Source organism: Amblyomma mixtum, chromosome 3, assembly GCF_055824585.1.
Source record: "Amblyomma mixtum isolate Tamu chromosome 3, ASM5582458v1, whole genome shotgun sequence".
NCBI classification, from domain to species: Eukaryota; Metazoa; Arthropoda; class Arachnida; order Ixodida; family Ixodidae; genus Amblyomma; species Amblyomma mixtum.
The window spans coordinates 187184704-187212501 of NC_143014.1; the positions used below are offsets into that span (position 1 = coordinate 187184704).

Sequence of the window (27798 nt, forward strand, 5' to 3'; positions counted from 1 at the left end):
TATCGTTTAAACGGTTTCTGGAGCATTAAGGATGCCCGTAATGATTCAGAACAGAGAACTTGCCGAATTACCATCATTTCATACTTTTGTAAGCGTAAAAATTTTTACAGCGCGTTCTACCTGGGATGTAATTTGACGCGTTGTATTATCTATCAATGCTGTTTAGAGTGCGCTGGCTGAAGGCTTCTCTTTTATTTATTTCTGTCCAGAACGCACTTATTTTTGTTTTCTTGGGCAAAAGCGTGTTATCAAATAAGCCAAAGCGTATATCTTTAAGCATTGAGGACGTCTGTAAAAGATGGCGAGCAGTGATTTAGCTCTCCGGAAATAATTTCAGCCAAGTAAGCGCCTATATGTTCGGAACCAAGTGACAAACTCTTGTTGTTCATTAGCGCAGAAGTCTTTGTTGCTCTTTTATCCTTTTTGTTAGTCATTTAGCCGGCGTACTTCCATAGTGAAACTCTCGTCTGCAGCATGGCGTCCCGCTGCATCCGGCAGCATCCTCGAGGCGACCCACGCAAGCCGGTGGATTCCGCGTAGAAATACGCTTTCATTGTATAACATTACGGAGTGTCTAGCGTTCCGTCCAGACGGAACATTTGCTGCTGCTGCAGTTCCGTCCAGACGGAATATTTACTGCAGCTAGAGTTCCGTCCATACAATAGAGGGCTTTATTTTCACGTACGTAGAAGCTTCACGTAAGTAGAGCGCTTACGGGTCACCAGTGTGCATATGTGCAGAACGTGAAGTGTCTGTGTGGGTCGCACCGACGTACGTGAGATTCGGATCTTTGCGTTGCGGTCTTCACGTTGCTTGCGTACGTGGCGTTGGCAAGATGGCGGCGCCCTGCACGCCCGCTTCACAACGATAACAGCTTCGTCGCTAATCCCTCGACGTGGTATCGTGCTGTAAGCTGCTGTATTTGCCTTCAGTTGGTCCATTCTTGCTCTCGCATGACGTTTTAGGTGAGAACTAGCTTTTGTTTTCCAGATAGAAATCCGTTTCAGCAGCTTCTAAGCCTGACGGAGAAGCGTTTGTGGTCGTCATAGCAACGAGTGTGCCGACGGTCTCGCGAGACCACGCGAAGCTCAAAACCTAGCGTGATATCGCGAGACCCTCGGCACAGTCAGCGGGAAAGCAAAACGGTGCACGTTTTGGCTCCATACGTACACGTCGTCAACATGAGTGGGACACCAGCGCGCCTTCGCTTCTCGGAAAGCGATGATTTAAATATGATGCGGGGCGTGAAAGAATGCAATCGCTTTGAAGATAACATGCAACATACAGTTCGGTGGAATAAAATCGCTCAACGTTTGTCAGAAGAGAGGGGGAAAGTGTTTGCCGCCCGCACTGCGGCTTGGCCTGGCTGCGCTCCAAGCAGCTCGACTAAGCAAAATTAGTTTTCTTTGTACTAGATGGCGCGGCTCCACATGATAGCGCATTTTTAGGTTCTACGGCAAATCTACACAGTTTGCGTCCCGTACGCAAACTGTACGAAGCGACACGAGCGTACGCTACGTAGACTGCTCACGTTTACGTGTGTGAAGGTTCTACGTACGTAAAACTAAAACTGTCTAATGTCCGTGCGGCCCATACTATTCAAAATCGGTGATTTCTACCCACATAAAGCATTTCTTTGCGTCTGGAATAACCAGTTGACCAAGCTGTATCCAGATGTTCTCTCTACGCATGTATACGGCACTAAAATATCTGTCCGCGTACTGCGTTTAGTTACATCCTCGTAGGTATAACTTCCGTGCATGCATGCAGGATCGCGAAAATGACACTGTTAGAAGCAGAGTGCAGAAACTCTTCGCGAAGTGATGTGAAGCCCTGTCGCTATTTGTGCTGCAAGATGACGTAGCGCGAAAAAGACTAAGACGTACACAAACGGTCAACAAGCATCATGCGAACGCACCAACAAACCCAAGCCAAAACTCGATCTATTGCCATTTCTCACTGACTGCTTGGAAAATAAAATGATGCAGCAGAATATCCTGTCACACATTAGGCGGAACAGGATTGCCATTTTTTTAAATGGACATGCAAAAGTATGCAAGCAAACTGGTTTCACAATCCCTAAGGCCAGCTTTAATTCCGTCTTGACATAACTCTTGTGGCAGATAATGCTGGACGGAACTGTATGGTGTCAGATACAGTTCCGTCTGGACGGAACCCCATCGCTACATGCAGTTCCGTCTGGACGGAACTTTGGCGCAAGTTGTAGTTCCGTCTAGACGGAACTCTAGCGCGAATTGTAGTTCCGTCTGGACGGAACTCTAGCCACAGCCATAACATTAACTACGAGAATCTATTCTTCACCGATAGCCAGCGCCACGGCGGCGCAAACTAGAACTTTCGCGATCACCGGCGGCGCGGCGCACTCGGCGGTCCGCTCCTACCGGAGAGCGGGCCGCATCCAACTCGCCCGTACTTACTCTCCATTTATTGCAACTGCTTACAGCAAGCATTAGTTGTTGTTTCATTTATGACTTGCTACTAACGTACACCAAGCAGGGAAATTAGAAAATTCTGGTACGAGACATTTCAAGTACTAGCATTCGTTTCTTTTTTTTTGTTTTTCCTGGCGGCCGGTGCAACATGAGGCCGTCTCATAGTTAAAACATAAGTACTACATCTTACTACAACTACCAGTAGGACCCCAGTATTCACTAGCTTAAAAAAACGTAGCGCGTATTGTCGGCGTCATAGGTCCCGAATTGCACTTATTTTTCTCGCTTTTAGAAATTGTCGAGAAATGGGTGATCGGTCATTCAGCGTACCATAGGTAACCAGTTTCTTGGAAGAAACGCTAAAAGAAACGAGGAAGATGCTTGATTCAAGCAAGAATCTTCCATTTGTGCCCGCTAAAGCGCGGCAAACTTAACATGGTCGTGATAAAACGCGCACTGGGTGCGCTTCACTTTACATTGTCCCAGCAATTGTGTGGGAGTTAACTATCAGCGTGCACAAACAGCTTAATTAGTATGATGTTCCCCTGCATTAGACGGAGCCGCGCGGTATTGGGATATATATCTGGTAAGATCAACGGCCTTTTTTGGTGAAGAAAACAAACGGCGCAATTTCAACGGCAGCAGTAACTTTCCTTGGGGGGCTGGTATTTATTTTTAAAAAATGGTGCATGTCTAATTTTAAAATGGCAGAATTTCTATCATTCAGATTGACAAAATAAATTCTCAAAATGGAAACTTTGGAAAAGTGAGCGATCAGTGTCACTCTTGCAGAAGTATTCGCACTTTAATGAGCCCCGACTTCTGAAAGGCGGCTTCCTAACCTAGTAAAGAAAAGAAGAACATCGCCTGTTTTCTGATGCCGTGTATCTTCAAAATATGCTTAGGTCAGTTTGAAGTAGGTGAACAAAATAGCAGTGATTTTTTTCACCTGATACGTGTGCCCGCAGGAAAGCAGTGCTATTCTCTTCTCTTTCTTTTCACGTCCATGGGACGGTGTGCGAGGTTGGTAGTGGTGTGGCGGAATATACGGCTATTGAAAAGTGGCTTGCCAGTTAAGGCAAAGCTCTCACTCGATACTCGCCGCAACGGGGCCATACGTGAAGATGACGTGCTTACGTTTTTCGGTTAGGTTTTGCCTCCGGTCATGCAACAATAAAATTCGAGCATAAAGACAGTCATTCGCTTGCAGTGCCTCTCTTCCCTAATATTTTGTTTAAGTTTAAACGAACTCCCGCATTGATAGCTCTTTTTATCACTGCATTTTAGGCCGCTATGCGCGGCTTCCTCGAAATATAGGTAAGCTTATCAGAAGTTTCCGCATCCATGTCACCCTCTGTAAAGCCCTATCGCCCATTAGCCCCACTGCCACCTAACTACTTCTCTCCGTTAGACCTGACATCTCAGTAATAGCGCTGTGGAGGTCCTTTTATGTGTACAGTCGGCAGCGAAAGTTCACGAGATGCGGGTGTGCGAAAAAAAAAATTCGGAGTAGTCACACCTGCCAATCGCTTTAAATGCATGCAGGTATAAGATGACGCTCACACGCCACACGCTGGTATAAATGTTAAACGAGTGGAACGCGAGGCAACACCACAATAAACTTTTCCCGAGTACCTACATTCCGCATCTGCTCACTCTGCAATCCTCCAATTATTTGCATGTTTCTCTCATGAGTGGCGCTCGCTCCAAGATAAGCGACTAACCTCGCGCTGTTCACCGCGGAGATGAATGGATTATCTTCAACTCCAGGGCGTTAATCTATAAACATGGAAGTCTGCACGAAAAAATGGTCGAGTCTCTGGGTTTCCACGGGCGCCATTAATGCAAGTCCAGCGGGCGTCCTGTTTTGCATAACACGTGACGCCAGAAGGCCACTGCGCTGCTAAGCGTCCTTGTCAAATCCCCCATCATACCGGAGTCCACTAGCCAAGTTTTGCTCTTAAGCCATTACTTTATCTGTCACGGACTTATCTCTCTGTTACTGCACTGTACTGGGACCCCTGCTTTTAACAGCGATGCTGTTTATGCCGGAGGTTGTTCCGTTAGTCCTGCGCAGCGGTGGCTGCGTTCGCAGTAATGAGGTCACCCACGGACGCCTGACACCCCGTGTCGGAGCGGACGACAACTAATGCAAAAATATATCTACATTAAAGTCCCCAACCCCCTGCAACCCTGGCAGGTGGCAGTTAATGAGTGATCGCAAGAGTTTGCTCACCGTTGTCAGCGCTAACGCATGCAGCCCACATCTCTCTCTCATCACCCTACGTACCTAAAGCGCGATTCAGGCGTCCACTGACCCAGGGAGCCAATTATGCACAATTCCTTTCCTTATTATGATCGGAGTGTAAAACATTGTCAATGCCAATGCCAATGAACACAATGAACGCCGATGGCCTATGGCCTGTGGCATCAGTGCCGCGTTTCTGGCATAACGTTGTCAATGCCGATGCATGCAGCGCACATCTGTCACTACCACCACGTAGCTTACTGTGCGGCGCAGAGAGCAGGAACAGACGATTGCAGATGACGCGTGTGATGGTCTGTGCAGTTTGACTTTGCGCTCCAGCCAGCGGTGTCCGTGCACTGTTTGTGTCTTTCATTTCGTTCTTGCTGTTATTTAGTACTTACCATTGTTCGATAATAGCACGGTTCTGCAGGCATCGAGTTTCAGGTGAATATGCACTTCAGCGCTGCAACTGCCTCGTTTTCTTGCTTTCGGACAGCCGCAGTGCTTATCGCCCTTTCCAAAAGCCCGAATACACCCACAATAAAAACTAGTTGTCTATCCTGTTGGCGACAGCGGGCATAGAGCAGCAAATGCTTCCTACTTTGGGGATTCGGACGTATTGTTAGACGTAACTAGAGTAGTAGACCACTGACGTCGGCTTAGAAACCACCACCTCAATTCCCGCTCATATCGTCGGCCCTGTACATGGCTCCAAAGTGAACAACTTCCGGAAGCAAGAAGCGTTTTCGCAAGTACGAAACGACAGCGCTACACTCTTTGTGCGTCCCTAATAACCGACGCTGCGGTCTTGAAACGTGCGGGTGGATTTCGACGCAATGTTCCGGAAAGGTCTTGGCCCCAAGTTCTGAGAAATGCGTCTTCAACGCGAGCTCAAGCCATTCCCTTTCTAACAGCTTTCCATTTTTCTTGCAGCCTTATATCCGCAAAGCATAGCCTGCATCACTGTTCCAATCCCGCTGAGATTATTCGTTCCATTGCAGTTAGAGTCGTCGCGCTGCCCTGCGTTTCTAATGTGAGCTGTGACCTCCAACGAGGTTCACACTGTGCCGTTCTGGTTATTTGCCGAGAAATACGGTCGACGCCAGCTGGACTGGGCGCACCACCGAACGCCAGCTGCTCACCTGCTTCGCAGACTGTGCCTCCAGGCCAGATCTCGTATCAAGCGCTGAGCTAATAAGTTTTTCGAGCAGGCTGGAGCTACAAGTCATATCGCTCTGCGCGAGCCTCGTTCTACCTTTATTGACACAGACTCCAGACAAGTTCAAATCGCCCTCTAGCAGACAGTAGTTTCCAATTCTTTGAGCTCCTAATGCACTTTTAATGCGTCTACATTTAGTGCGTAGACTCAATCCACCTTCTCAAAGCGACTTCGTTCTGCACAAATCATCTGAAAACATACGTATAGATGTTTATTTTCCTGCCTTTATTTTTACTATCATGAGTGTTCTTGAGACTTCTTTTCCAACTCTCGGTGCACCAAACACTTTGATCTGTCAATTTTGATTAGGACCTTATTGTACACCCCTTGACTGCAATGATCCGAGCAGCGGATGTGGGTCTTTGCAATCAATAAAAAAAATATATAGCACCACTGCTACGGTCAAATGAAGCAGAGCTGCACTGAATACTTCAAGGGCGAAACTGAAAAAAACCTACCATATAGTGAAAACTTCCAATTTAATCCTTCGAAAGACAGGCAATGGGCCCTACTCAATAATAAAAAATAACCTTGCATCTCCGCTCTTGCACTCCGAGAAATCTCCAACGCTTCTGACAGGCTGGAATGAGTGGAAGGTTTTGGGTGTTCAGCGGGGGAAGGAACATTTATTTCTTTTCGGCTCGAGAGTTATCGCGATGCACGATGCATGCAACTTTCTCCTTTGCAATCATATATGGATTACTAATAAACACAAATCTCTAAAAATCACTCTCGTTTTTTTTTCCTTCACCTGATCGAAACAGGGCCGCTTGTCCACTTGCAGAGCAGGCGGCTGTGTTTCCGTGGCTCAATCTGCAACTGCCTGTATTTGACTCTAATTTTTAGGTTTCTTGTTTGTGGCAGGCTCAGAGGAACTAACGCACTGAGTACGTGCTTTCTTCGGCTTTCGCAAGCGTCATACAATGGCCACTGTTTGAGCGCAGTCGCCACTCAGTGAAAGAAACGACGAGCCTCGCAACTGTCCATATCTGGAGCACTTTCAGAGAGTGTATAAACACTAGGGCTGTCCGCATCAATCCTGGCAACAAAGGCAGCAGAGACCCATGCACAGCGCACACAGGCAGCAGTCCTTGGCACAGTTGTCGTCTTTCTCCTTCACAATCCTGCAAGCAGATGGGGGAAAAGGTGAAGCCTGTGAAGCTGTGCTCGCAGTAAAAGTGGTCTGCCGGCATAAAATGAAACACTGTTACCAAGAAATTAACTTCGCGGAAAGAATCTAAACAATATCTACATTTTTGCTGCACTACGCTGAAACCGACGAAAATGGGGACAGAAAATGGGCCCAAGGGAAGAAAAAAACGGCGGTCGAGGAGCCGATATGACATGGGAAAAAATGTTTTATAAGCTCTGTGTTTTCATCCCAACAATGAGAAGGAAAAGGGATGGCGCTGCACGTTATTATCTTTATGGAACATTAGATTTTAGCACCAGATAATGACTCATTAGCTCCCATGAAATGCCGGAGTGCTCCCAAAGCACAAATGGGACAGGAACGCAATTTTTCCGCCGCATTTCCATCAGCGCGTCTAAAACCAGTGCTAATTACGCTCTGCCGAGCTCTTCTTGTATTTTTGCTGATTCATGTCTTTAATCTGACTGCCTGCAGGCGGTCCTCCTTAAGCGGACGAGCGCCTGTGGTCATTCAGATAGAAACTGTATTGAGTGTCATCATGGGAATCAGTTTGCCCTTTTTCACGTTTTCAGACATTAAAATTCGTTATTTTAATGCCAATACTTTCAGAAATCCTTCTAAAACAGAATCTCATGACAATCAACTATTCACAAATGACTAAAAGTTTCCCTACATCTGAAGTAGTACTGTAGTAGGATGCAACGTAAAAAAAAACAGCAGTTGGTAGCAATGGATCACGGTCCATGGCGTCCTCTATTACTCTGTTGACCAATCACAACAGTGAACAAAATCAGCTTTTTAGTGTTTCACTGTATCAAACAAGCCAGAGGCATAAAAATTCTTGGGCTCATAATTTTGTCTCGTGAGTATAGCTTGTTTGTTAGGTAACAAGAATACGTTTAACTACGGTCTACTTTCTGTCACGGCGGTCCTGAATGTGTGTCCGACTATATATATGCGACAGTGACTCAAAACCCTCCCTCCAGCTATCAAGTCAGTACGATCCTTTCAAGACTGAACAACAGGTCGTCTGGCTCATCATCAAAAGGCACGAACGTACAAATTTCTTTACGTCGCGAGCCGCCGCGGTGGCTCAGTGGTTACGGTGCTCGACTGCTGACCCAAAAGACGCGGGTTCGATCCCGGCCGCGGCGGCTAGAATTTCTTTGGAGGAGAAATTCTAGAGGCCCGTGTACTGTGCGATGTCAGTGCACGTTAAAGAACCCCAGGTGGTCGAAATTTCCGGAGCCCTTCACTACGGCGTCTCTCATAGCCTTAGTCGCTTTGGGACGTTAAACCCCATAAACCAAACCAAACCAAACCATCTTTACGTCGCGCAGAAAACGTTGTTTATATAAGTTGTTACTACAGTTTATTAACATTCTGCACTACAGTTTATTAAGGTTTATTAAGTTTACTACAGTTTATTAAGGTTCTGCAAGTATGCCGTATTTACATATTGCCGTTCAGCGCTGTTCTAAAAAAGCGTTCAAAGCCTATATACACAATTACGTGCTTAGGTTTGTGTCACGGCACCACTCAGATCAGTTTTGTCAAGACAGTGCCACCATCGTAGGAACAAGAGTCTCGATGGCTACCTTGATAGGCTTCACTCAGCAGTGTGCCCTACGTCGGGTTGCCTCTCTGTGCGAGAAGACAGGGCAATGGGACTAAGGAAGCATTTCGGCATGAAGCGGTTACAAGGAGGAGGCAGAGAGACAGTTCAAGACCGGTGGTGGTCCTCAATACGCACCAGTTATACAGGGTTTGTTCTGAAAGTAGTAGGACTGATTTTTTTTAATAAATTTTATTCATGAGAGTAATACAAACGATTAGAATTCTTCAAAGTAGCACCCTTCCGCACCTACACGCTGCTGCCAAGGAGTTTTCCAGTTTTCGTACGCCTCCAGGAACGCCTGGACCGGAATGCTGTTGAGCTCCCTCGTCACGGCCTGTTGGACCGCCTCTACCGGTCCGTGATGCTTCCTCTTGAGCGTCGATTTTATTCTCGGGAATAGAAAAATCTAGCGGGGCCAAGTCGGGCCTGTAGAGGGCCTGAGGCAGCGTTGCCGCCTTGTGCTGGGCAAAAAATCGGGGTCCTCATTCACATGATGAAGAAGATGCTGGCAAATCGCTTTCCGGTTGGTCTTTTGCTCTTCTGACAACACTCCCGGCACCAACTTCGCGCACTCTTTCCTCATGGCTAAGTTTTCTGTCACGATCTCAAAAACGTGGGTTTGAGGAATGCTCAAGTCATCAGCAATCATTTTGATACTCATACTACGGTCACTGGTCAGTGAATTTTTCACTCGCTACACATTTTCATTGGTCTTGCTGGTCGAAGGGCGTCCCGAGCGGTCGTCGTCTTCCACTCTTTCCTTACATTCTCGGAGCAGCTTGCGCCACTCAAAAAACACCTGATCTACCCATGGCAGCGTCACCGTAGGCCTCCTTAATCATGTCGTAAGCCTCTTTGCCGGTTTTACCAAGATTTACACAAAATTTGATCGCGTATCGCTGATCCAGCAAACGCTCCATGATTCTGCGTGACGAGACGCTTCGACAGGGGTTCGCAGTACAAGCGACCTGCTCTCTTCAACGGCCGAGAGCCGACTGCCGATTTTCCCGAGCATTCCCAATATCCCCCTTCAACGATCCTGCACGCGCAGACCGCCTCTCGTCCGCCCGTTCGCCCAGGAAAAAATCAGTCCTACTACTTTCAGAACAGACCCTGTATCACGCCATCAACTGTGTGACCAGTTGGCACGGTGTTCCCGTTGTTTTCTCGCCCCTTTGTTGTCTGAGTAGCTCATGCGCAATCGGTGTAAAAAAGGCTGCGTCGCTATGAGGGTCTAGGAATCAGTGCTGTCCGGTCAACACGGAGCCTACGTTCCATACAAGTGAATGTTGTGGGTGCTCTTCTCCTCAATCTCTGGGTGCTCTTACGACGGCCAAATATTCCATCGGTCGGTGTTTGGATATCATAATCTATGAGCGTGCGCCTGCCTTAACGAATAATGCCAATACAAACCGGGTGATTCATGGTAAGTAGTGTACATAGACACCCCTATTTCAAATACTCATGCCCTATTTCTATTCAGGGGTAGGATGACACGTGAAGTAACGGCAGCATCCCACACAAGCAAACCGGAAAGTGAATGTGTTAGCCAAGCCTTCGTTGCGTTTTCAGCAAAGAAGGCTGACGTTTTAAATTACAATGAACGTTCACACGTGACAGTTTACTGCTGTATCTACGTGAGAAGAAGGAACAACTGTTTATGTAATGAAATGTCGTTTTTGCACTTTCTGGCTGCTTGGCCACTTGAGTATTTCCTTATGCATGAATATGGTTTCCGTATAGAAACGGTACCTGAGGGACAGCGCGCGTCCTCTGTACTGTCGCTCTTCCTCTTTCTTGTCAGCGTTACTGCTTTCCTTCCGCTGAATTTCCCGTCACTATGAGCTCCGCGCGACCAAGTGTAGAGAGAGCATCGCTCAGCCGAGATCTGTATATCAGAAACCACACAGTCTTGTGCACAAATCTTTGTGGCTGTGCTTGTACGTCAAGGACACGAGCTGGATTCACTTCAAATCGGGTTGCAGGGCAAACAGTGCCAACCAGAAATGTATGCTGCTTCCAATTTATTACATGCTTTTAAAGCCTTTGTCATTGTCAACCAGTGTTGTTCGCGCAATATACTTGTCTGTGTCCGACGAAAACATGTAAATAATGTTGGTAAGTCTTTGGTTTTAGAACAGTGCGAATTTCTATCACTTATTGTTAGTTGTTCTATTTCCGCAAAAAAGTTGCGGTTGTAGGCCCACAAATTGTTTTCACGACAATACCGCATGGGGAACAAGTACAAAAAAAAAACCTTTGCGGATCCTGCCTGATGACCATGCGGAAGACTTTGTCAAGTTTAGGAAGGACCTAAGGCGCAGTTTCTGACATTTTAAGGGAGCAAGGATCTCACTGCTAAGGCTTGGGATCATTTTAATACATATTTAGTGCTTTGGATTTTATTTTTCAAACGGTTCTTTTGCTTGTCGCCTGGACAAAATTGTCCATATGTACTGCTCGTTACCTGGTTGCATCAGTAAAAACTATCTTTTACATATCCTTCGTTTTAACGGAGCTGTCATCGGTACGTACACTGTTGTTGGCGGAGGAGGCGGCACGTAGTAGCCGCCCTGTTGCTGCGGCGGGTACAGGTGCTGGGGGCCAGGTGGCGGCGGCGGCTGGTATGTGTCGCCCACTGGCGCCGACGCTGCAAAGTAGGGCTCCGCTACGGGCGCTGGCGGCGGTGGCGGGTAGCCCGAGTACGCGGGGGGCGGCGCGAAGCCCGGCGCAGCGGGGGGCTGGTACTGGTGTGGGGCCTGCGGATACCCGTAGCTCATGTCGTCCTATGAATTGCTGCGTCGAGGCAAATAAACACACATTCTCGGTTTCGCATCTTCCCCACGCCACTTGTGCAAGCGTGCAGCGAAACAAGACAAAGAGGCTTTCGCCGAAAAGAATTCACATACGATCAGTGCGATTCATGCGACAGAGTACGCGTTAGCATTAGTGACCCCCAACTGTGCGAGCAATTGGTGCGGACGGAATGAAATCACTAATATCTGGTCATTAACGTTTCCGTTTGCTGAATTAAACTGGCATCGTTCAGTGGACACAAGTGCAACCGATTCGGAGACAGGAAGAGGACGCTACGTACCCACCCGTCCGACCGCTTCAAAGAGTGAATGAGAACTGAAGGTGGTGGTGGTGGTAGTGGTTTATTTAAAAAAAAAAAAGAAAAAAAAAGGTGAAGGAAAAGAATATTGCCGGCTGCGGCAATTGCTATCTAATATATTGAGCACCAGAGCTACAGCCGGCGGATGTGATAGGGAAAGGGAGAGGATAGTGAGGAGAAGTGTAGAGGGGAGCGATAGCAAGCAAGGACAGAGGAGAACTTTGTACGCTATTTACAAAACACAAAAGTATTCAAGTTCGCTCCGCTCGCGCAAATGCCCAAGCTTTGTCCGAAAATAGGTGCGCGTGAGCGGACATTGTGCACAATCAGTTACAGAAGGTGAATTAAACTGTATGTACAAAGCAGCGAGCACGTGGCCCACGGAATAGGAAACTCCAATTGGTTTCGATTTCAACTACTTCAGCGCACCTGGTGACTGGAAGAGGACTGCACTGCATGGTGACGGAAAGAATTAAGGAGAGGCCATTACGAACCATCATTTGAAGCCGGACGTGAGGACTACCCCCCCCCCCCCTTCAATTTGGCTGCCGTCTCGGCACACTTGCGCATGCGCAGCAGATAATGAAGCAGACGACACCACTACGTCTAACGTTACTATGGGGAGCCTGCGCTGCCCTGGTGGCACTGCAGTTATTCCACCATTAGACTAAAAACTGCTGCCGTCAGTCGCTTGGGCCGCTACAAACGCGAGGGCACATTCTGAACGATTGGAAGCCCGCGTTTTGTTGATAGCAACATTTGCCTCGCTTCTGTAGACATAACCCAGATAACTGACACGCACCACGTGTGGCTTCGACAGAGCGCAGAAGCTCACGCCAATAAGCTCAGGAAGGTGGCGTGAAATAGCACTACGAGTGCACCAAGAACTGCTTGCTTCTCTCGCTATGCTGTGTGTTACGGCGCTGCAATCGACACGGCAAACTTCAGCGCAGGTTCCCCATTGACTGCGCCATGTGCCAGAGACACCTAGTAGCCCTTGAGAAAACACGTGACTGCAGCTCGCGCCGCTCGGATAGCGAGGACCTGTCCTTAGCTTTCCTTCCTTCATGACTGGACGCACTGCTGAACGCTGCGGCACAGGCCGAATTGTCTGAGGCACGGGGAAACGACGCTGCTCTGTTTTCGCCGGCTATGATTCGAATCCCGCTCGGTGATCAAAATATTTTTCTTGTCGATATCTTGGCAGTCACAAAGATATGAAGCTACAATTGGCTTGCCTCCGGCGGCTATCGAAGGATTTACGCTCACGTCTCGGTTTTCTGGACAATGTGTAGACATTTGCAATAAGGGCTCCTTGGGCGCTGCCATATTGTTCATTGGACTGTCGTGAGCACCTCGCGCTAGCACGGTGGAAGCGGGGGCGAAACCGCTTTCCGACAGTCCAGAGAGGAGGTGTTTCGACAACTCCCTCCCGATGCAATGGCCTATATATGGGAAGTTTCCTACCCCTGGCCGCGTTCCGGCAGCGCTGCCCCTCTCCGTCTTCCATCCCCCTAGACATCACCCCTTTCCCTTTCTCTGACTGGCCACCGCGTCTCTGTTCACCCATCCTCTACCCTTCTCTAACTCCACATTGATCAGCTATTACCCGAGGCTTCAGACAAACGACAGTTCAGACTTTGACTAGATTGGGGTTCTAGTGTAAACGCATTAAAAGCTAGACCAAGGAACTAAAGCCGTGATCAACGCTTCATCTCCTTGTGAGGAATAGTTGAGGTTTTTATCAGACGTTAAGGTCTCTATACCTAGGCTCTCAGTACAACGACGGGACTAGGAAGGCTTGTCATTACTTTCACCGAGTTTTTCTCCAGTGCTTGAAACCGACCATCGCACACAGCCTTTGCATTCTCGCGAATGCAAAAGGCCCAAGAATGAGATATGATTTCATCGCGTAGTGCTACATTGCCACGTGCAACGAAACGCTTCAGAACGAGACTGCACAGCGAAAATAGGCACGTGGACCAAATTCAGGCTCCTTAATACTTGACCACAGTTCCTGTCACGCCAAAACTATTCAGCGGCATTTTCGCCATTGCAAGATATGTAAAGGGGCAGGCGGATATTCAGAACCAAAAAGCCTCCCTGATGACCCCTTGCTCTCTTCCACTATATCGCGTATTCCACTTTCGTGCTACAATTATTAAGTGTAAACTAACTCACTGTCCTACTTTTACACCTTCAATTTTCACAGAACAACCGTGCAGTTTTCTTTTTAGATTTGAATGAGTTAATGTCCCATTAATGAGTTAATGGCTTTAATGTTTGGGGGATTGGCTTTAACAGCTTGGCTCTAGTTTTGGAATGGTCTATGGGGTTTAACGTCTCAAAACGACTGAGGCTATGAGGGACGCCGTAGTTAAGGGCTCCGGAAATTTCGACCACCTGGGATTCTTCAACGTACGCTGACATCACACAGTACACGGGCCTCTAGAATTTCGCATCCATCGCAATTCGACCGCAGCGGCCAGGATCGAACCCGCGTCTTTCGGGTCAGCAGCCGAGCGCCATAACCACTGAGCCACCGCGGCGGCTAGTTTTGGAATCAGTCGACCAACAGAGAATATGCGTTCAGTTGCTAAATATGTCCCATCGGAGATCTGTAATATCGTGTCGTATTTGAGTGCTGTATAGTTCTCATGCATAGGCCTGCTTGCCAATTCATCCAACACACACACACACACACACGCAGAAGCGCCTTATGTCTTTCCTGAAAGTACTTCATCCGTTCAGTGATACAAGAAAGAAAATTCCGCTGAAAGCTAACACAATGGCAGTTCATCACCATCATCATCATCAGCCTGACTACACCCACTGCAGGGCAAAGGCCTCTCCCATGTCTCTCCAATTAACCCTGTACTTTGCCAGTTGCGGCCACTGTATCCCCGCAAACTTAATCTCATCCGCCCACCTAACTTTCTGCCGTCCTCTGCTACGTTTGCCTTCTCTTGGAATCCACTCCGTTACCCTTAAGGACCAGCGGTTATCTCGCCTTCGCATTACATGCCCTGCCCAAGCCCATTTCTTCCTCTTGATTTCAACTAGGATATCATTAACCCGCGTTTGTTCCCTCACCCACTCCGCCCTCTTCCGATCTCTTAACGTTACACCTATCATTTTTCTTTTCATAGCTCGCTGCGTAGTCCTTAACTTAAGCTGAACCCTCTTTTTTAACCTCCACGTTTCTGCCCCATAGGTGGGTACCGGTAAGATACAGCTGTTGTATGCTTTTCTCTTGAGGGATATTGGTAAACTGTGTTCATGATCTGACTAAATATCTGATTAAGAAACGCCAAAGCATGAGTACGTCTAACTGCACAGACAGGATAGAACTAGCAGAGCTATCGAAGTTAATAAATAAGCACAAGGTAGCCGACATAAGAAAGTTTAACATGGAGAAAATTGAGCATGCTCTAAGGAACGGAGGTAGACTAAAATCAGTGAAGAGAAAACTGGGCATAGGTAAAAACCAGATGTATGCGCTAAAAGACAAAGAGGGCAATGTCATTAGCAATATGGATAAGATAGTCAAAGCAGCCGAAGAGTTCTACACAAATCTATACAGTAGCGAATCTATTCAGTGGCAGTTAGCCTGTCCCAAAGTCACCGAGACCTCCCGTGCACCCAACACGGAACATTAATTGCAGCCGTCATTAGCGACGACAGGAACCAGGGAAAGGATCCCTTCACCCATAGTGACAATATTCATGCTTTCCGTTCATGCGAGAAACTTGGAATCTGAGCACTGCCAAGGTCTGCACGTACCTGCTTTTACGCAGAGTGGAGTTCTCGTCTCTTTCCAAGACAAGCAAGAAGCTTCAGCCTCGATAGGCTCTTGTAGAACATTAGTTTCACTATCTTATCTCGACACGTTATCGAGGGCTCGAAGCCCGGCAGCTATATTTCTTCTTTCGCAGAAAAACCCATAGCTGGCAACTCTTGCGTGCACGCGTGCCTGAGTGACTCAGATGATAAGAATCGGCTTTACAGGTACACAAGAGCGCTGGGAGAGGGCGTGCTGTGGTATGTTTGGTTAAAGTCCCTATAGCACAGAGTAAGGTAGCCAGGAGAGCAGACTCTCGACAACGAACAGACATCGAACACACGAGGGGGCCGGTTAGCAGATGGCATGTCATACGGAAGCAGGGCATGGTACGCAATGTTTTTGAAAACTTGTGCTTCGCAAGTGAGGGTAGGCGATGAACTGTTTTGTCGTGGACTGTAAACCAGTATATGACAAAGTAAAGTCGTTCGCGCGGCTGCGAGGAGCTGTTTTGCCACCGAAGGCGAAGCTGAGTTGCGGAAATTTCCTAAATACGCACAGTATCTAGGTGTTGTGCGACGTCAGTACGAAGTAAACCGCAGGTGGCCGAAATCAATCCAGAGCCCTCCATTATTCTCTCTTTGTTCATCTGTAGATGCCGAACAATAAACCTGACATACTTTGCCCTCTTCCTGATGCATTACTAATACTGACTACAAGGCCGTCTGTGGAACGCAAGAGAAAAGACTGACGGAACAGACGCGAAACACGTCTGCTTGGGTAGCGCGCGCATATAGAAGCCAGCGCAACGCGGCAGGTGAGCTGTACGAAGCAGGCAGAAGCAGGTGGCAAAGACGGCGACGCAGGTGATGGCACCAAGACAGCACCACGAAGCAGGCAAGAACCACGATGCATGCCACGACGCATGCGCGTGCGTGCAAATAAGAGAGAGGAAGCATCCGCGCCATAGACTGGCACCGCTGAAGCAGAGGGGCTGCGGGAGTGCTGCACCATGGCTGCAGCAGGACCAATGCCAAATCCGAGCGACATCTATCAGACGCCCCGCCAAGCTGTTTCCAATATAGCAAAACTGACCTCCTCTTCAGCGCAGTCGGCGCTCCGTGGTCCCTAGTGATCTAGAGATTTTGTCAGGTTGTGTCAGCTTTAACGTCCCGAAGGTTCCACATGGGCTTTGAGGGCCGCCGTAGTGTATGGCTCCAGATTAATTTCTGCTCCCTGAGGTTCTTTAACTGGCGCTGACATCACACAGCACACGGGCGTTTTCGCATATTGACTCAATCGAAATCCGGCCTCAGCGAACAGGATTCGATCCCCCGGCACAGCAGCCGAACGCCAAAACCTTTGAGCTGCCACGGCGGGTCGAAGGTGGCATGGTCGTAACCGGGACTGAAGCCCTCATGCACCCCGAAATGTGGACAACCAAACATGCGAAATGTAGGAAAAGAGCAGTAATTCCGTACATGCACAGTATTTCCCATAATCTAAAAAAGATAGGTCAACGAGTAGGCGTTCAGGTAGTGTTTCCGGCCCCAGATAAACTGGCAAAACTATGTAAGATGACGAATCCGTACTCAGTTAAACCCCATAGTTGTACAAAGAATCACAGCAAGAAATTTGTTGACTGCGAAGAAGGTGTCGTGTATTCCTTGTCACTGTCATGTGGTAGGGTGTACGTAGGGCAAACCGGGAGATGCCTAAACGAGAGGCTACGGGAGCACAATAGGAATATAGAAAATAAGAAAGGCAATCTTTCAGAACACTGTGAGGAATGTAAACCAGATGCATGCATGCCGAAGTTCGATGAATGCCAGGTGATTAACAAAAGCAGGAAACAGCTAACACGGGAGATTGTTGAAGAAAGACGAATAAAAACCTTAGAAGATAAGTGTGTAAGCATCCCATCTGTATATTTATCAAAGAAGGAGATGATTTTTCTTGATGGCTTGAACAAAATGTGAAAAGTGACTTGCGGTGGGATAGGCTTGTGGGAAGATATTTTGATGCTTGCGCAGTATTTAAAAACTGTTTGTGCATTGAATAAAGATTCAGTTGAAAGTTAGCGCATGTGTTGTCGTCTTCGTTGTGTCCTTGTCTCGAGCGCTACAGTTTTTCATCATGCGCAGAGCATAGTTTCTTCGTCTCTCCACACCTCGAACCAGAATCTGGATGAATCATATCCCCGAATGGGTGGTTACTGTGCAAGGAGGAAGGTATCACGTAAGTGAAGAAAAGCGTAACCAGTGAGTGGTTACAGGAATCATCCAGAGGGTGGTTACCGTGGAACGAGGTGGCGGCCGGGAGAGCGAAAGAATCCCCAACCGGAGGATGATTACCCTGGAAGGAGGAGGGTATATCGAGACGTAAGGCGCAACCGGTCAGCGGTTGCCACGGAAACCCTCCGGAGGGTTTCCCCTGGAAGGACGCGGAAGGTTACCACAGAAGGAGGCTTTATGGCAAAAGCATAAGTAGGCGTAACCAGAGGGTGGTTACAACGATAAGCGCCCGGAATGGGGTTACCGTGGAAAGAGGAGGATGTGGTGAGAGTGGAGAAATCCCCAAGGATGATTACCGTGGAAAAATAAGGGTGTGGCGGAGCGTAAGAAGGCGCAACCGGTGGGTGGTCGCCATGGGACGGAGTGGTTTGCATCTGCGGCAGCTGCTGCGAAACGCGACGCCCGAGGAGAGGGTCATCGGTGGCATTGAATGTCTATAGAACGGCGGACTGGAGAGCAGGCCTGGACGAAAAACGACTATGTGTGGAAAACTAAAAAGAGTGCCACAGATGTGAGGTCGCTCTCATATTCTCTACCACAACGTATCGTAAAGTGCAATCACATTAACAGTTGTTGCTGAATCTCGCGTTAACCCGTAGTAACCGTTATTTTTTTCTTTACTTCAACAAATCCATGCATGAGGAATCAAAATAAAGTCGACTTCACTTCATTCGGCTTCAATCGCTTCGTCACTTCATTCAATAAGACCATTCTCCGATGCCACCAAAGATGCGCCTGCCTTAATGCGGAAGAAAAAGACGGCTGTTTCGAGCTCGAGATGTAAGCTATCAGATAATTCGAGAATCTCTTGGAGTCGGTTACAAAAGCTTCTCGTGTGTTAAACGCTATAAACGCAATAAAATTTTAATTCGAAATGCAGTGCCTGGGGCGAAAAACACAAGCAGCTTGATATATTTGCGTCGCAAGTACGCGACCAGCCGCATGCATTAAACACCTGGATGGTGATGCCTAGTTTTAGCGAAGTCCCTGAACGAAGAACTCCAGAAATCGGAACTGTGCACAGCGTAAGTGCAGGTTTTAGGAAGTACGTCCTCGATACTTGTACGAAACATGATTGGGACGCTTCCTAAGTGCAACACCCGGGACAGCAATGAAAAAAAACAACAACGTGGTTCTTTGCGCATGAAAACAATGGATACCATGGTTTACTGAGCGCTGTTATAACACAGAGATCATCTGTACAGTGCTCGAAGCTTAATGTGAGTAGACACCACAACAGCACGAGTTTTCAGGAAAATAAAACTTCGTTTGTTTAAGACTTCGAGCACATGATTTCATACAAACTTTTCATAAATGGAACTGATTTTGCTTATCCTGGCAAGGCTAAATGAACTTGATCGCCTTTATACATAGGGTGCGTCTAATACTCATACTGAAGTAAACAGAAATTTTTGTCTTCTTTGTGCATACGTGTGCCTTTGTTAGAGGCGCATGAAGAAATTATAAAATGAAAGGAATGGACTGAAGGATCAGAAATGCGCGAGTGCAAATTTTGTACGAATGCCTTGAAACTTTATGGAGATATTAGACTCAGTTTTTATTACCAAACTAGGGGATGTTTAATTTAGGTTACACTTTCAATACAGGCCCGATGCATGCGCGCGCATAGGAAAAATTGATCACATTTCCTTAAAACCCACATGCCTTCGAGTAAGAACGATCACATTTGTATCATTGCTGACATCGCCACTTAATATAAACCATTTTTTTTTCAGTTTTTACATCAATGCCAAGAATACGCTAAGTATCTCAATCGGGCTAGTTGGTTGTGATAATCACACGTGTTGACTAGAGCAAATACATAGACACAGACAAAGAGAGGGAACAGGACGCACACTAGACATGCATCCGAAACTGTACTGACCGAAGAAAGCATACATTCTTTTTTCTATTTCTTCTTTTTCCTCCCTCTTTTTTCTTCCGTACCGCTAGTGCTGCTAACACGTCATACGAAGAGAATGCAACGAAGGAATAGATGCCGGTGGCGGTGAGAAAACTGTACCAGATAAAAGAACACACTGGAAAGGTAGTGACATATGGCATGAAGGATGCCTACAGACATCAAACAGATAAAGGCATGGATTAACAAGAATGGCGGGAGACCTAAAGGCCATAAATGCAATGCGATAGCGGAAATGAAAGAAGTGCACCCCGCGCCTGAAAACCAAAAAATTAAAAATTAAAAACCACCGTACAATGTTAAAGACACATGGAAGCACGGAAGAAAAGCGGCGCAGCAACTGTATAAAATGCGCTAAAATACAAATAAATAGTGGCGTTTCGAAAGCCTCAAAATTCGAGAAAACGTATCAAAAACGCTCATAGTTTTTCAGCGCAACGCACCCGGCCAAAGAAAAGAAGCAGGAAGAGAAGAAGGACGAACACAGCGCTTCTTCTCTTCCTGCTTCTTTTCTTTGGCCGTGTGCCGTTGCGCTCAAAAACTATGAGTGTAAATCAAGTATAGCAACTAGCCCAAGAACTAACTCTACTGAAGTACCAAAAACCGGAAATGCGAAGAAAAATAAAAGGCGAAGAAGGTCTCAAAAACAGGCTTAAAAACGACGTTACAGACACTTATGCAATATTAAAAATAAAACCACACACTTGACTTCTAGATTAAACGCGTACGCTGGTGGCTAATCAAAATCCACTTGTCAGACGTTGGAGTGAACTACATACTTCTCCAAATAAGAATATGTCATGAATAAGTCAGGACCCTAGCTGGTATGTATAAAGCACACATTCTAGCAAGTTTAACTATTTGCATGGAAGTAAACGTCTCTGTGGACTTCGGGATGCGACGATTGTTGCAGCTGCTTCCGCCTCGGCTTTTTCCTTCGTTGAAGTGAATTATTCTCGAAGGCCGCAAGGACGTCACCCCTACTATCGAGAAACAAAGGGCGCCACGTCCTGTCTGAACACTCTATCTATAGACTACCGACAGCCCGTAACAATGGGCTTGCATCATGTACAGAGACACAGCCACGAGCGTCAGCTGGCAGAGTCAACACTGGCACGATAACGTACAATGAAATAAACTTGCAGCGGGGAAAGGGAGAAAAGAGGGAAAGGCTGGATACAAGATTAAATGTGCATTGAACACGCTTTTTTTTTTTTGGCCTAGGGGTACGACAAAGTAGCTAAGCGCTACTGTTTTTCGTGCATATTCGATTCAGTGAGCCACAACAGATATCCGTCAAGCGCATGGTGTTTACTACTAACCTCCCTGTAGACCTTTAAAAACAAAACAAAAAACGAGCACTTTTTGGCACGTAGCCGGTTGAACGCGCCGAGCGACCGCACCTGAGCCAGTATCCCGCCAACTATGAATGCGGACCTACCGCAGTGACCTAGAGGGTGTGGTGGTGACATTAACTGGCTATGTATTATGCTACGCGTTTAGTATAGCCAGGTGTGCATGTTGTTTTGCAGCGCAGTGTAGTTGCACAGCGTGGCCCGAGCCCCGAGCCCAGGGTTCCATTCAGGGCCATTGTGCTTTAGCGACCGCGAGACGGGAAGATGAAGAACCGGCGGTGGCTCTATCCACAAATTTCACAGCATACGGTAGCACCTAGACACGAAGATGAAGAGAGATGAGGGCGCAATTTTCACGGCTCTCGCGGAGACTAGTAGCGGTAGCGCTCCATGAACAGACCGCGCATCCATTTCAGGCGCCGGAGGGAAAGCCGAACGCAACGATTCTTACTCTTCCGCTCTTCTTCTCTCAGTTTCTGCTAACCGTAACGAAACCCACTAGTTTCTCTGTGCCTTTGCGGTAAGCGAAAAGGTTAAGAAGCTCAAGCGTTTGTGTCAGGAACGGTAGGTACCGAGGGTGACCGGACTGCACTAAGCCAGCCTGCTGTTGGCAGAGGCATATTCATTTTCCGCAGTTTCTCCCGAGAGAGTCTGACGTTCTCACGAGTGCGCGAACATTCGCCAGAAGATGAGACCCGGCCTGGGATGGGTGTATATAATGCCGCATTTAATACTGCACGCAGATAACCTCATTTCACACTTACTATCCATTGAAGCGCACACTCACTACGCTTGCGTGCATTTAATAAAATCGCTGTTAAATAAACTCATTATCTTTTATTTTGTTATCTCTATACCAGTTGCTATCGCTCTGTGCTTCTGCCAAGAAAAAAAAAACTCGTTGGAGCATTGATTATGAAACTGTACGGAGCGCTCACGGGCTTTGTAGGAAAGAGTCACTGAAGCTTCTATTGTAGTGAAAGGTGAAATGAATAGCCGGTTTCTTTATAAGCCTACAGCAGATAAAAACAGCCGTCAGTAAGGACCACCAGCTTCTTATCGATCATGAGCTCAACATGGCTTCACCTAAATATCGTGGACCCACGGCCGCTCCTGCACTTGTAGTTCAGAACAGCGACTCATGCAGGATTTCTTCAGAAGTTTTGTGCGGCAAAGCAAAGTCGAATTCGCACCTTTTTTTTTATCAGACTGTGACTCTCCCCTCGCACTCTCCTCTATCTCGTTCGACATGTGTCAAGCAAGCTCAGCTAGCGGCGGAAAGCCACTATCTCTGTGTGTTCTGAGCCCGAAGTTTACAAGCTGTTGCACTCGTTCTTTCTCGAGGACGTGAATCAAGATCGGATTCCTAGCAGCTTCTCGTAAAGAAGCGTTGACCTTTGTACACCTGAAGATTTCTGTGCGCCGTAAACCAAGCGCACTTTTTTTGCATTATTTTCGACTCGGATGTCTGCAAAGTTGTTTGTATGTACGTACAGCCTTTGTCAAAAGTTTGGAGCCCAGGGGGTTTTCTTTTGAGCCACACTGTGTCGTTCTTAATGACTCTCTAGCGCTCCAAATTTCCTGAACGTGAAAAGATTTCTGGTACTGCCTCCTGCAATAAATAGGAATTCCACGAATGCTCCTGAAGTCCCAATATAAAGCTTAAAAGCGAACCCCCTGGGCTCTAAACTTTTGACAAAGACTGTACGTTCGGTTCTTGATTGACCACCGCCCTAGCGTTGGCCAGTCACAGGCACGAACGACGCGAATGCCAAGTTACGAACCCTCACTACTCATCATAAGCCGTTATAAGCTGCGAACAGCTGGGTAAATCTAGCCTATGTTCTTGGCCGAACTGTTCTTACGTGACCCATTAAATGTGTTATGTTACCAACAAGGTTACTTAAAAAATGGCAGAGCATAACGACTGCATGTATTTGTGACCTTCACAGAATACGAAAAAGCCGTCGAAACACTGGCAGTTATGCAGGCATTGCCTAAGCCGGACGTCAAAGAAATATGTGCTTAAGTATGTGCCCAAACTTATACGCATGGACTAGATTGTGACCACTGTCCTCCATAGCTGAAACACGAAAATACCGGTAAGAAATGATGACAGACAAGTATGTAGGCATCCCTTCGTTATTATTCACTCTTATCAGGGACAACTCAGCCACTTCTGATTAGCGCATGACATTATCCTGTTAAGTGAATCACGGGATGACGAATTATGGACGACAATAGAACAAGTACCACGGAAGCCTCGAATAACAATACGAAGAATACTAAAGTTATGTCCCGCAGTCTGGAAAAGGGGCAACAGTTACAATAAGCAGCGAAGTACAAAAAAGGAGTGAAGGAGTGTCTGCCTTGGCCAAGACAGATCGGGACCATGAGAAATTAGGTGAGGGATTCATAATGGCTAGTAGTTCGTTTGACAGGCACCTTCACGTTATGAACACCAATCAACCGATATCCCTAAAGAGGGAAATATCCAAATTATATATCCTGCCAGTACTCATTTATGGGGCCGAAGGTTGGAAGCTAGCTATAAAGTTTGAAAAGAGACTCGGAAATGCAGTGATCTATGGAAAGCAAAAGCATAAGGGCACACTATAAAAACAAATACGCCTATATGGGAGTAAAAAGAAAGTAAGCTGTCCTCTAGTGCACTCCCTTCTTACTCCTTTCGTGTTTAGGGTGCAACCCTAAGAGACGGAGAGAGACGAGAACAGGCTTAACTTAATAATGTACCAACGGAAGTAAGACGGGGGGAATGGAGTATGACGTTGTGTGTGATGCAGAGAAGAGATAACCGATCGGTCCGTTGGTGTAACGAAGTGGATTCCAATGGAGGGACAATGTAGTTGATGGCGGCAGAGCATCAGGTGCGGGTGATGAGATCAATAAATTTGCTGGGATAGTCTGGCCGCAGCTGGTGGGCTGATTTTAGATCAGTCCTAAATCGCACTTGGCCGTGCTGCTGATGATGGTGGTACCGAAAACCCTTCTCCGCTGTTCGTCGATATATTAACGTGGCGACAGGCTTCCTACTATACAGCCTTCTAAACGCCGCCGGCTGACGTCGAAACTATCGCATTGTTAATCCCTATGACGGGGGTGCTGAATTTCGCTTCATCTAGCCGTAAAATGACCACTGGGCCCAGAAGCAGGTGCAGCAAAAGCATCGGACACTTACCGCTCCTACGTTGCCTATAGCGACAAGAGAAAGACTATTTCCAAAGTGGCTGGCATCGATTCCGATAGACACGTGCATGACAGCCGAGAATGATGGGCAACGTTTCCGTGCAACCGCGTGCACCGCGTCGGTATTCCACTCATGAGTTGTTGACGCACGCGCTTTCCTCCGTTCCGCGATCGTTATGCACACCTTGCTGATCACATTACACGGCCGAAACGTCATTTGATAGGAGGTGTACTACGTGACGTGATCGCCATCAGCGCCAACGCCTTAGAATTCGTGCCACCACGGCGGCACGAATTTCAGAAAATCGCTGAAGTGTTGCACTTCAGACTAAAGTTATCTGTTCGCCTTGAGTGTAATTGCAGCGGTCAGCAGCGCTACAGTTTGCAAGCGCACCGATAAGCCCACAGCGCTCGCTCCTTGATCGGGCACGCGTTCGTTGTTTTCAGCCAGCAACTTCATATTTCTTCTCTTATTGTCTTTAGCACAAGCGATACCCTTAGTGCGTATGCTGCGTTTATTCCCATCCGTAGATCTGAATCAGCACAGTCGATCGTTTCGGGCCATTGTTTCAGTGTTATAGCAGGCTTCTAAATAGAAAAATTCAGCTGACATCCAATTGTTCTCAGTAGCACTAAAACGAATAAAAGCTACAGAGCTTATTCACACATATTTATGGTCGAATTAACCTATTTTCTGCTCTCAAGTGAATACCAAATCAAATTATTTTCTTGTTAGAAATCTGCTCCACTGCGCGGAATTCGTCTGAATATATTCGTCTAACATTGCTAGCGCTTCCAGGTGCCCATAAATTCCGTTTTCCTGCCGAAATCATTACAGCGACTTCAAATGCCGGGAGGTGCAACCAGGATTAAATACAACTTGTTTCCAATCGTAAATATTTCAGCCAACGGTTCAGCGCCCCTTTGCAGCCGTGTAGCTGCGTTCTGGTGGAAGTCGGCTACAATTGTAGGCAGAGCGGGCTCTTTATTCAAAACTGCAGTCATCGACCGTTCCAGACACAGTGCACTTCTCCGCTGGGAGGCGTTAAGCTCGTGACTACCAAAACGAGAAGTGCGCATATCGTCTTTCGCATTTCACTGTCTATATTTTCCACTATTTTATTTCTCTCTTTTACAGCGAGAGTTTTCTTACGCAGCCCTTCCCGTGTGGTTCTAGGCGTAGCCCGTGACAAGCCGAAGCACAGCTGGTATGACGTCATCGCCAAGCGCCGAGGAGCAGCAGATGTTGGAGCCAAGGTAGGCCGCAGATGACGGGACGCGCAGCATGACGTCAAAGCGCTCAGCCGGGCGCGCAACTGCGTTTCTGCTAATACTATGCTTGATTCGCAACAGAAGAGGACTTGGTTCACCGCTACCGCTCTCCTCAATCGCATTATTAAGCTCATTAATCAGCGAAAGCTGACTAACGCCTAATAGTAGTCTATACGCTACTAATTGTATTAACCAGATTAAATGACAAGATTATGCAGCACGTATCTGAGGGGGAGTTCTATTGCTGCGATCACCAGATTTCGCGCAGATCAATTTGCCCGGCTTGTGCCACGTACACCGACAAACGCTTCATAACATGACTAGTCTTCCTATGCAACAGTGAATACGAGGCTGAAACGTAGCAACGTTACTAGATTAAATTACTTTTCCCGGTAAAAGTAACGTTTTGTCACGTAAACACACCACGTAATCCTGAAAAAGCAATCACCAAATATTATGAAATGCTAGCGCTTCCTCTTCCTGAGTTGAAACTGAAATCTTTTTCAAGAAAAAACAACGTTCGAAATTTGAAACACATGCTGAAGCAACTAGTTTTCGGCTATCAAAGCTCGACGCAATAGGCTTCTATTCATTTTTTTTTTCCAAAATAAGAAAACATTGACCGAACGTAGCGAGCACACTTTTTTTGACAATTTTACGACATGCTGCCACTATGAAGCCCTAAAAGAGAGAAATCTCGCTGTTCTACCCACACGATAAGCAAGCGCGATAAGCAAGCACAAGGCCACGACAGCGACACATCAAATTGCTTAGCATTCCCTACAGTGGCGCCACAGATGTTTAACTATACACGAGGAGAGCCTATACCATTGCGCCAAGGAACGAAATGTGGAACACCTTCTGCGTTCAATGGTTCGTTCTGTTGAAGCCCATATGCACTAGTAGCAGCAACAGAATGATCATACCTTGCCAACGTGGATGAGTTGAGTGTGCGCTCGGCGAGGCCGGAGTATGATACGGAAAGTCCGCGTCGAGCTCCCACAGTCAATAGCATTCTTATCGCGTTATCAGCGTCGTCACGGCAGCCACCTATCCGTAGCGCGAAGGTGCACTGCCGCAATGGTATCACAGGAAACGTCGTCGTCCCGAGGCAGAGTGACGCTTTCGTCCCAAGGTGCAATCGCCCCCTTTGTCCAAATAGAAATCTCTAGTACACACCTCTCCGGCGCAGGACAGACAAAACTGCCCGGTGTTTTTGTCTTCCGGCCCCACAGCTGCACGCCTCGTCATTGCTACCCCTCCCTCTCCGCGCTCTTTCTGGGATCAGAGGTTGGCTGACCGCAGCCACTCGGCCCCGTAGGATGCCGCGCGCAGCGCAGCTGAAGCACTGAGCCTGAACTCGTCTTCTCCTCGTGGCAATTAAAGTTTCATTCATTTTGATCTTTCTTCGTTCTAAACTCCGGTATATACCCGCTTCTTTGCAACACGGATTCATGGACGGCTTATCGTTCACAAGTGCCGAACTTTCGACGACGGTTTTTGCATGTCGTTTTCTCTGTCTTGCTGTTCGCTGGCTCCGTACTCGAGGGCATGCTTGCATTCTTTACCACAAACTTCGTTCGCTGAAACTAACTGCACTGAATAAAGTTAGAATCTGTACAAGAATTTTTTTTTCACGATCGCCATGTCGGTAGCGAAAATATTCTACTGCTCTCAGCGTCATGCCGTTAGGTTTTTCAACCAGTGTTCCAATTCTCTATAGTACATAAAGCTTGTGCTGCTTCACTACAAGATAATAAATGGCGATGAACTTCACGAGCGAGGCACTAAAATTCATTTCGTAATTAACGCCTGCCAACCTACTGCTACCGATTAATAAACACCCCTGTCGTGTCACCGGAAACAGCACAGTAGCGATCAATCGAGCAGTGATAAGAAGACCGCTGGAAATGAAATTAGATCCACTCAGCACACCCGGACAACGGATCTAGATTATCAAGAATTGCTTATTTAGGCTCCCGCCTCATTAAAAAGTAGCACGCGGAAGTTTCGGTCTGGGTACGTGCACTGTTACGGTAGTGTTTGCGTACGTGTTCAGACTGGCGGTGGTATTTTCGTTTGCATAGAGAGCTCATGCGTATACCAGTGCACCCTACCTGCCATCCAGAAACGCCTTTGGTTCCACATTGAGAGTCCTGTAA

At 47.2% G+C, this 27798-nt stretch overlaps 1 protein-coding gene across 3 annotated transcripts; it reads right to left on the reverse strand.

The window, feature by feature from the left end:
• Positions 1-6124: 6124 nt before the first annotated feature.
• LOC149353003 (uncharacterized) lies at positions 6125-26846 on the reverse strand. 3 transcript variants are annotated; one of them, XR_016290893.1, is made up of 4 exons: positions 26563-26846; positions 11227-11487; positions 10444-10579; positions 6125-7044 (listed from the first exon to the last, which is right to left on the reverse strand). XR_016290893.1 is itself a non-coding variant. In XM_089582205.1 (3 exons), exons 2-3 carry the CDS (start codon positions 11469-11471, stop codon positions 6954-6956), a joined length of 336 nt encoding a protein of 111 aa, XP_089438331.1. In that variant the 5' UTR covers positions 11472-11487; positions 26563-26829; the 3' UTR covers positions 6125-6953. The 3 variants fall into 3 exon arrangements, 2 of the variants coding, with proteins under 2 accessions (XP_089438331.1, XP_089438332.1); XM_089582205.1 differs by lacking the exon at positions 10444-10579 and having other exon boundaries at positions 26563-26829; XM_089582206.1 differs by lacking the exons at positions 10444-10579; positions 26563-26846 and adding an exon at positions 15590-15670.
• Between the last annotated feature and the right edge of the window lie 952 nt (positions 26847-27798).

Bases quoted from the DNA above. Each gene is read 5' to 3' on its own strand.
- LOC149353003 (XM_089582205.1), bottom strand. From the start codon at position 11,471: ATGAGCTACGGGTATCCGCAGGCCCCACACCAGTACCAGCCCCCCGCT. The intron at 7,045-11,226 runs GTACGTACCGAT...ATCTGCTTGCAG, and splicing joins CCTCCTCCGCCAACAACAGT to GATTGTGAAGGAGAAAGACG.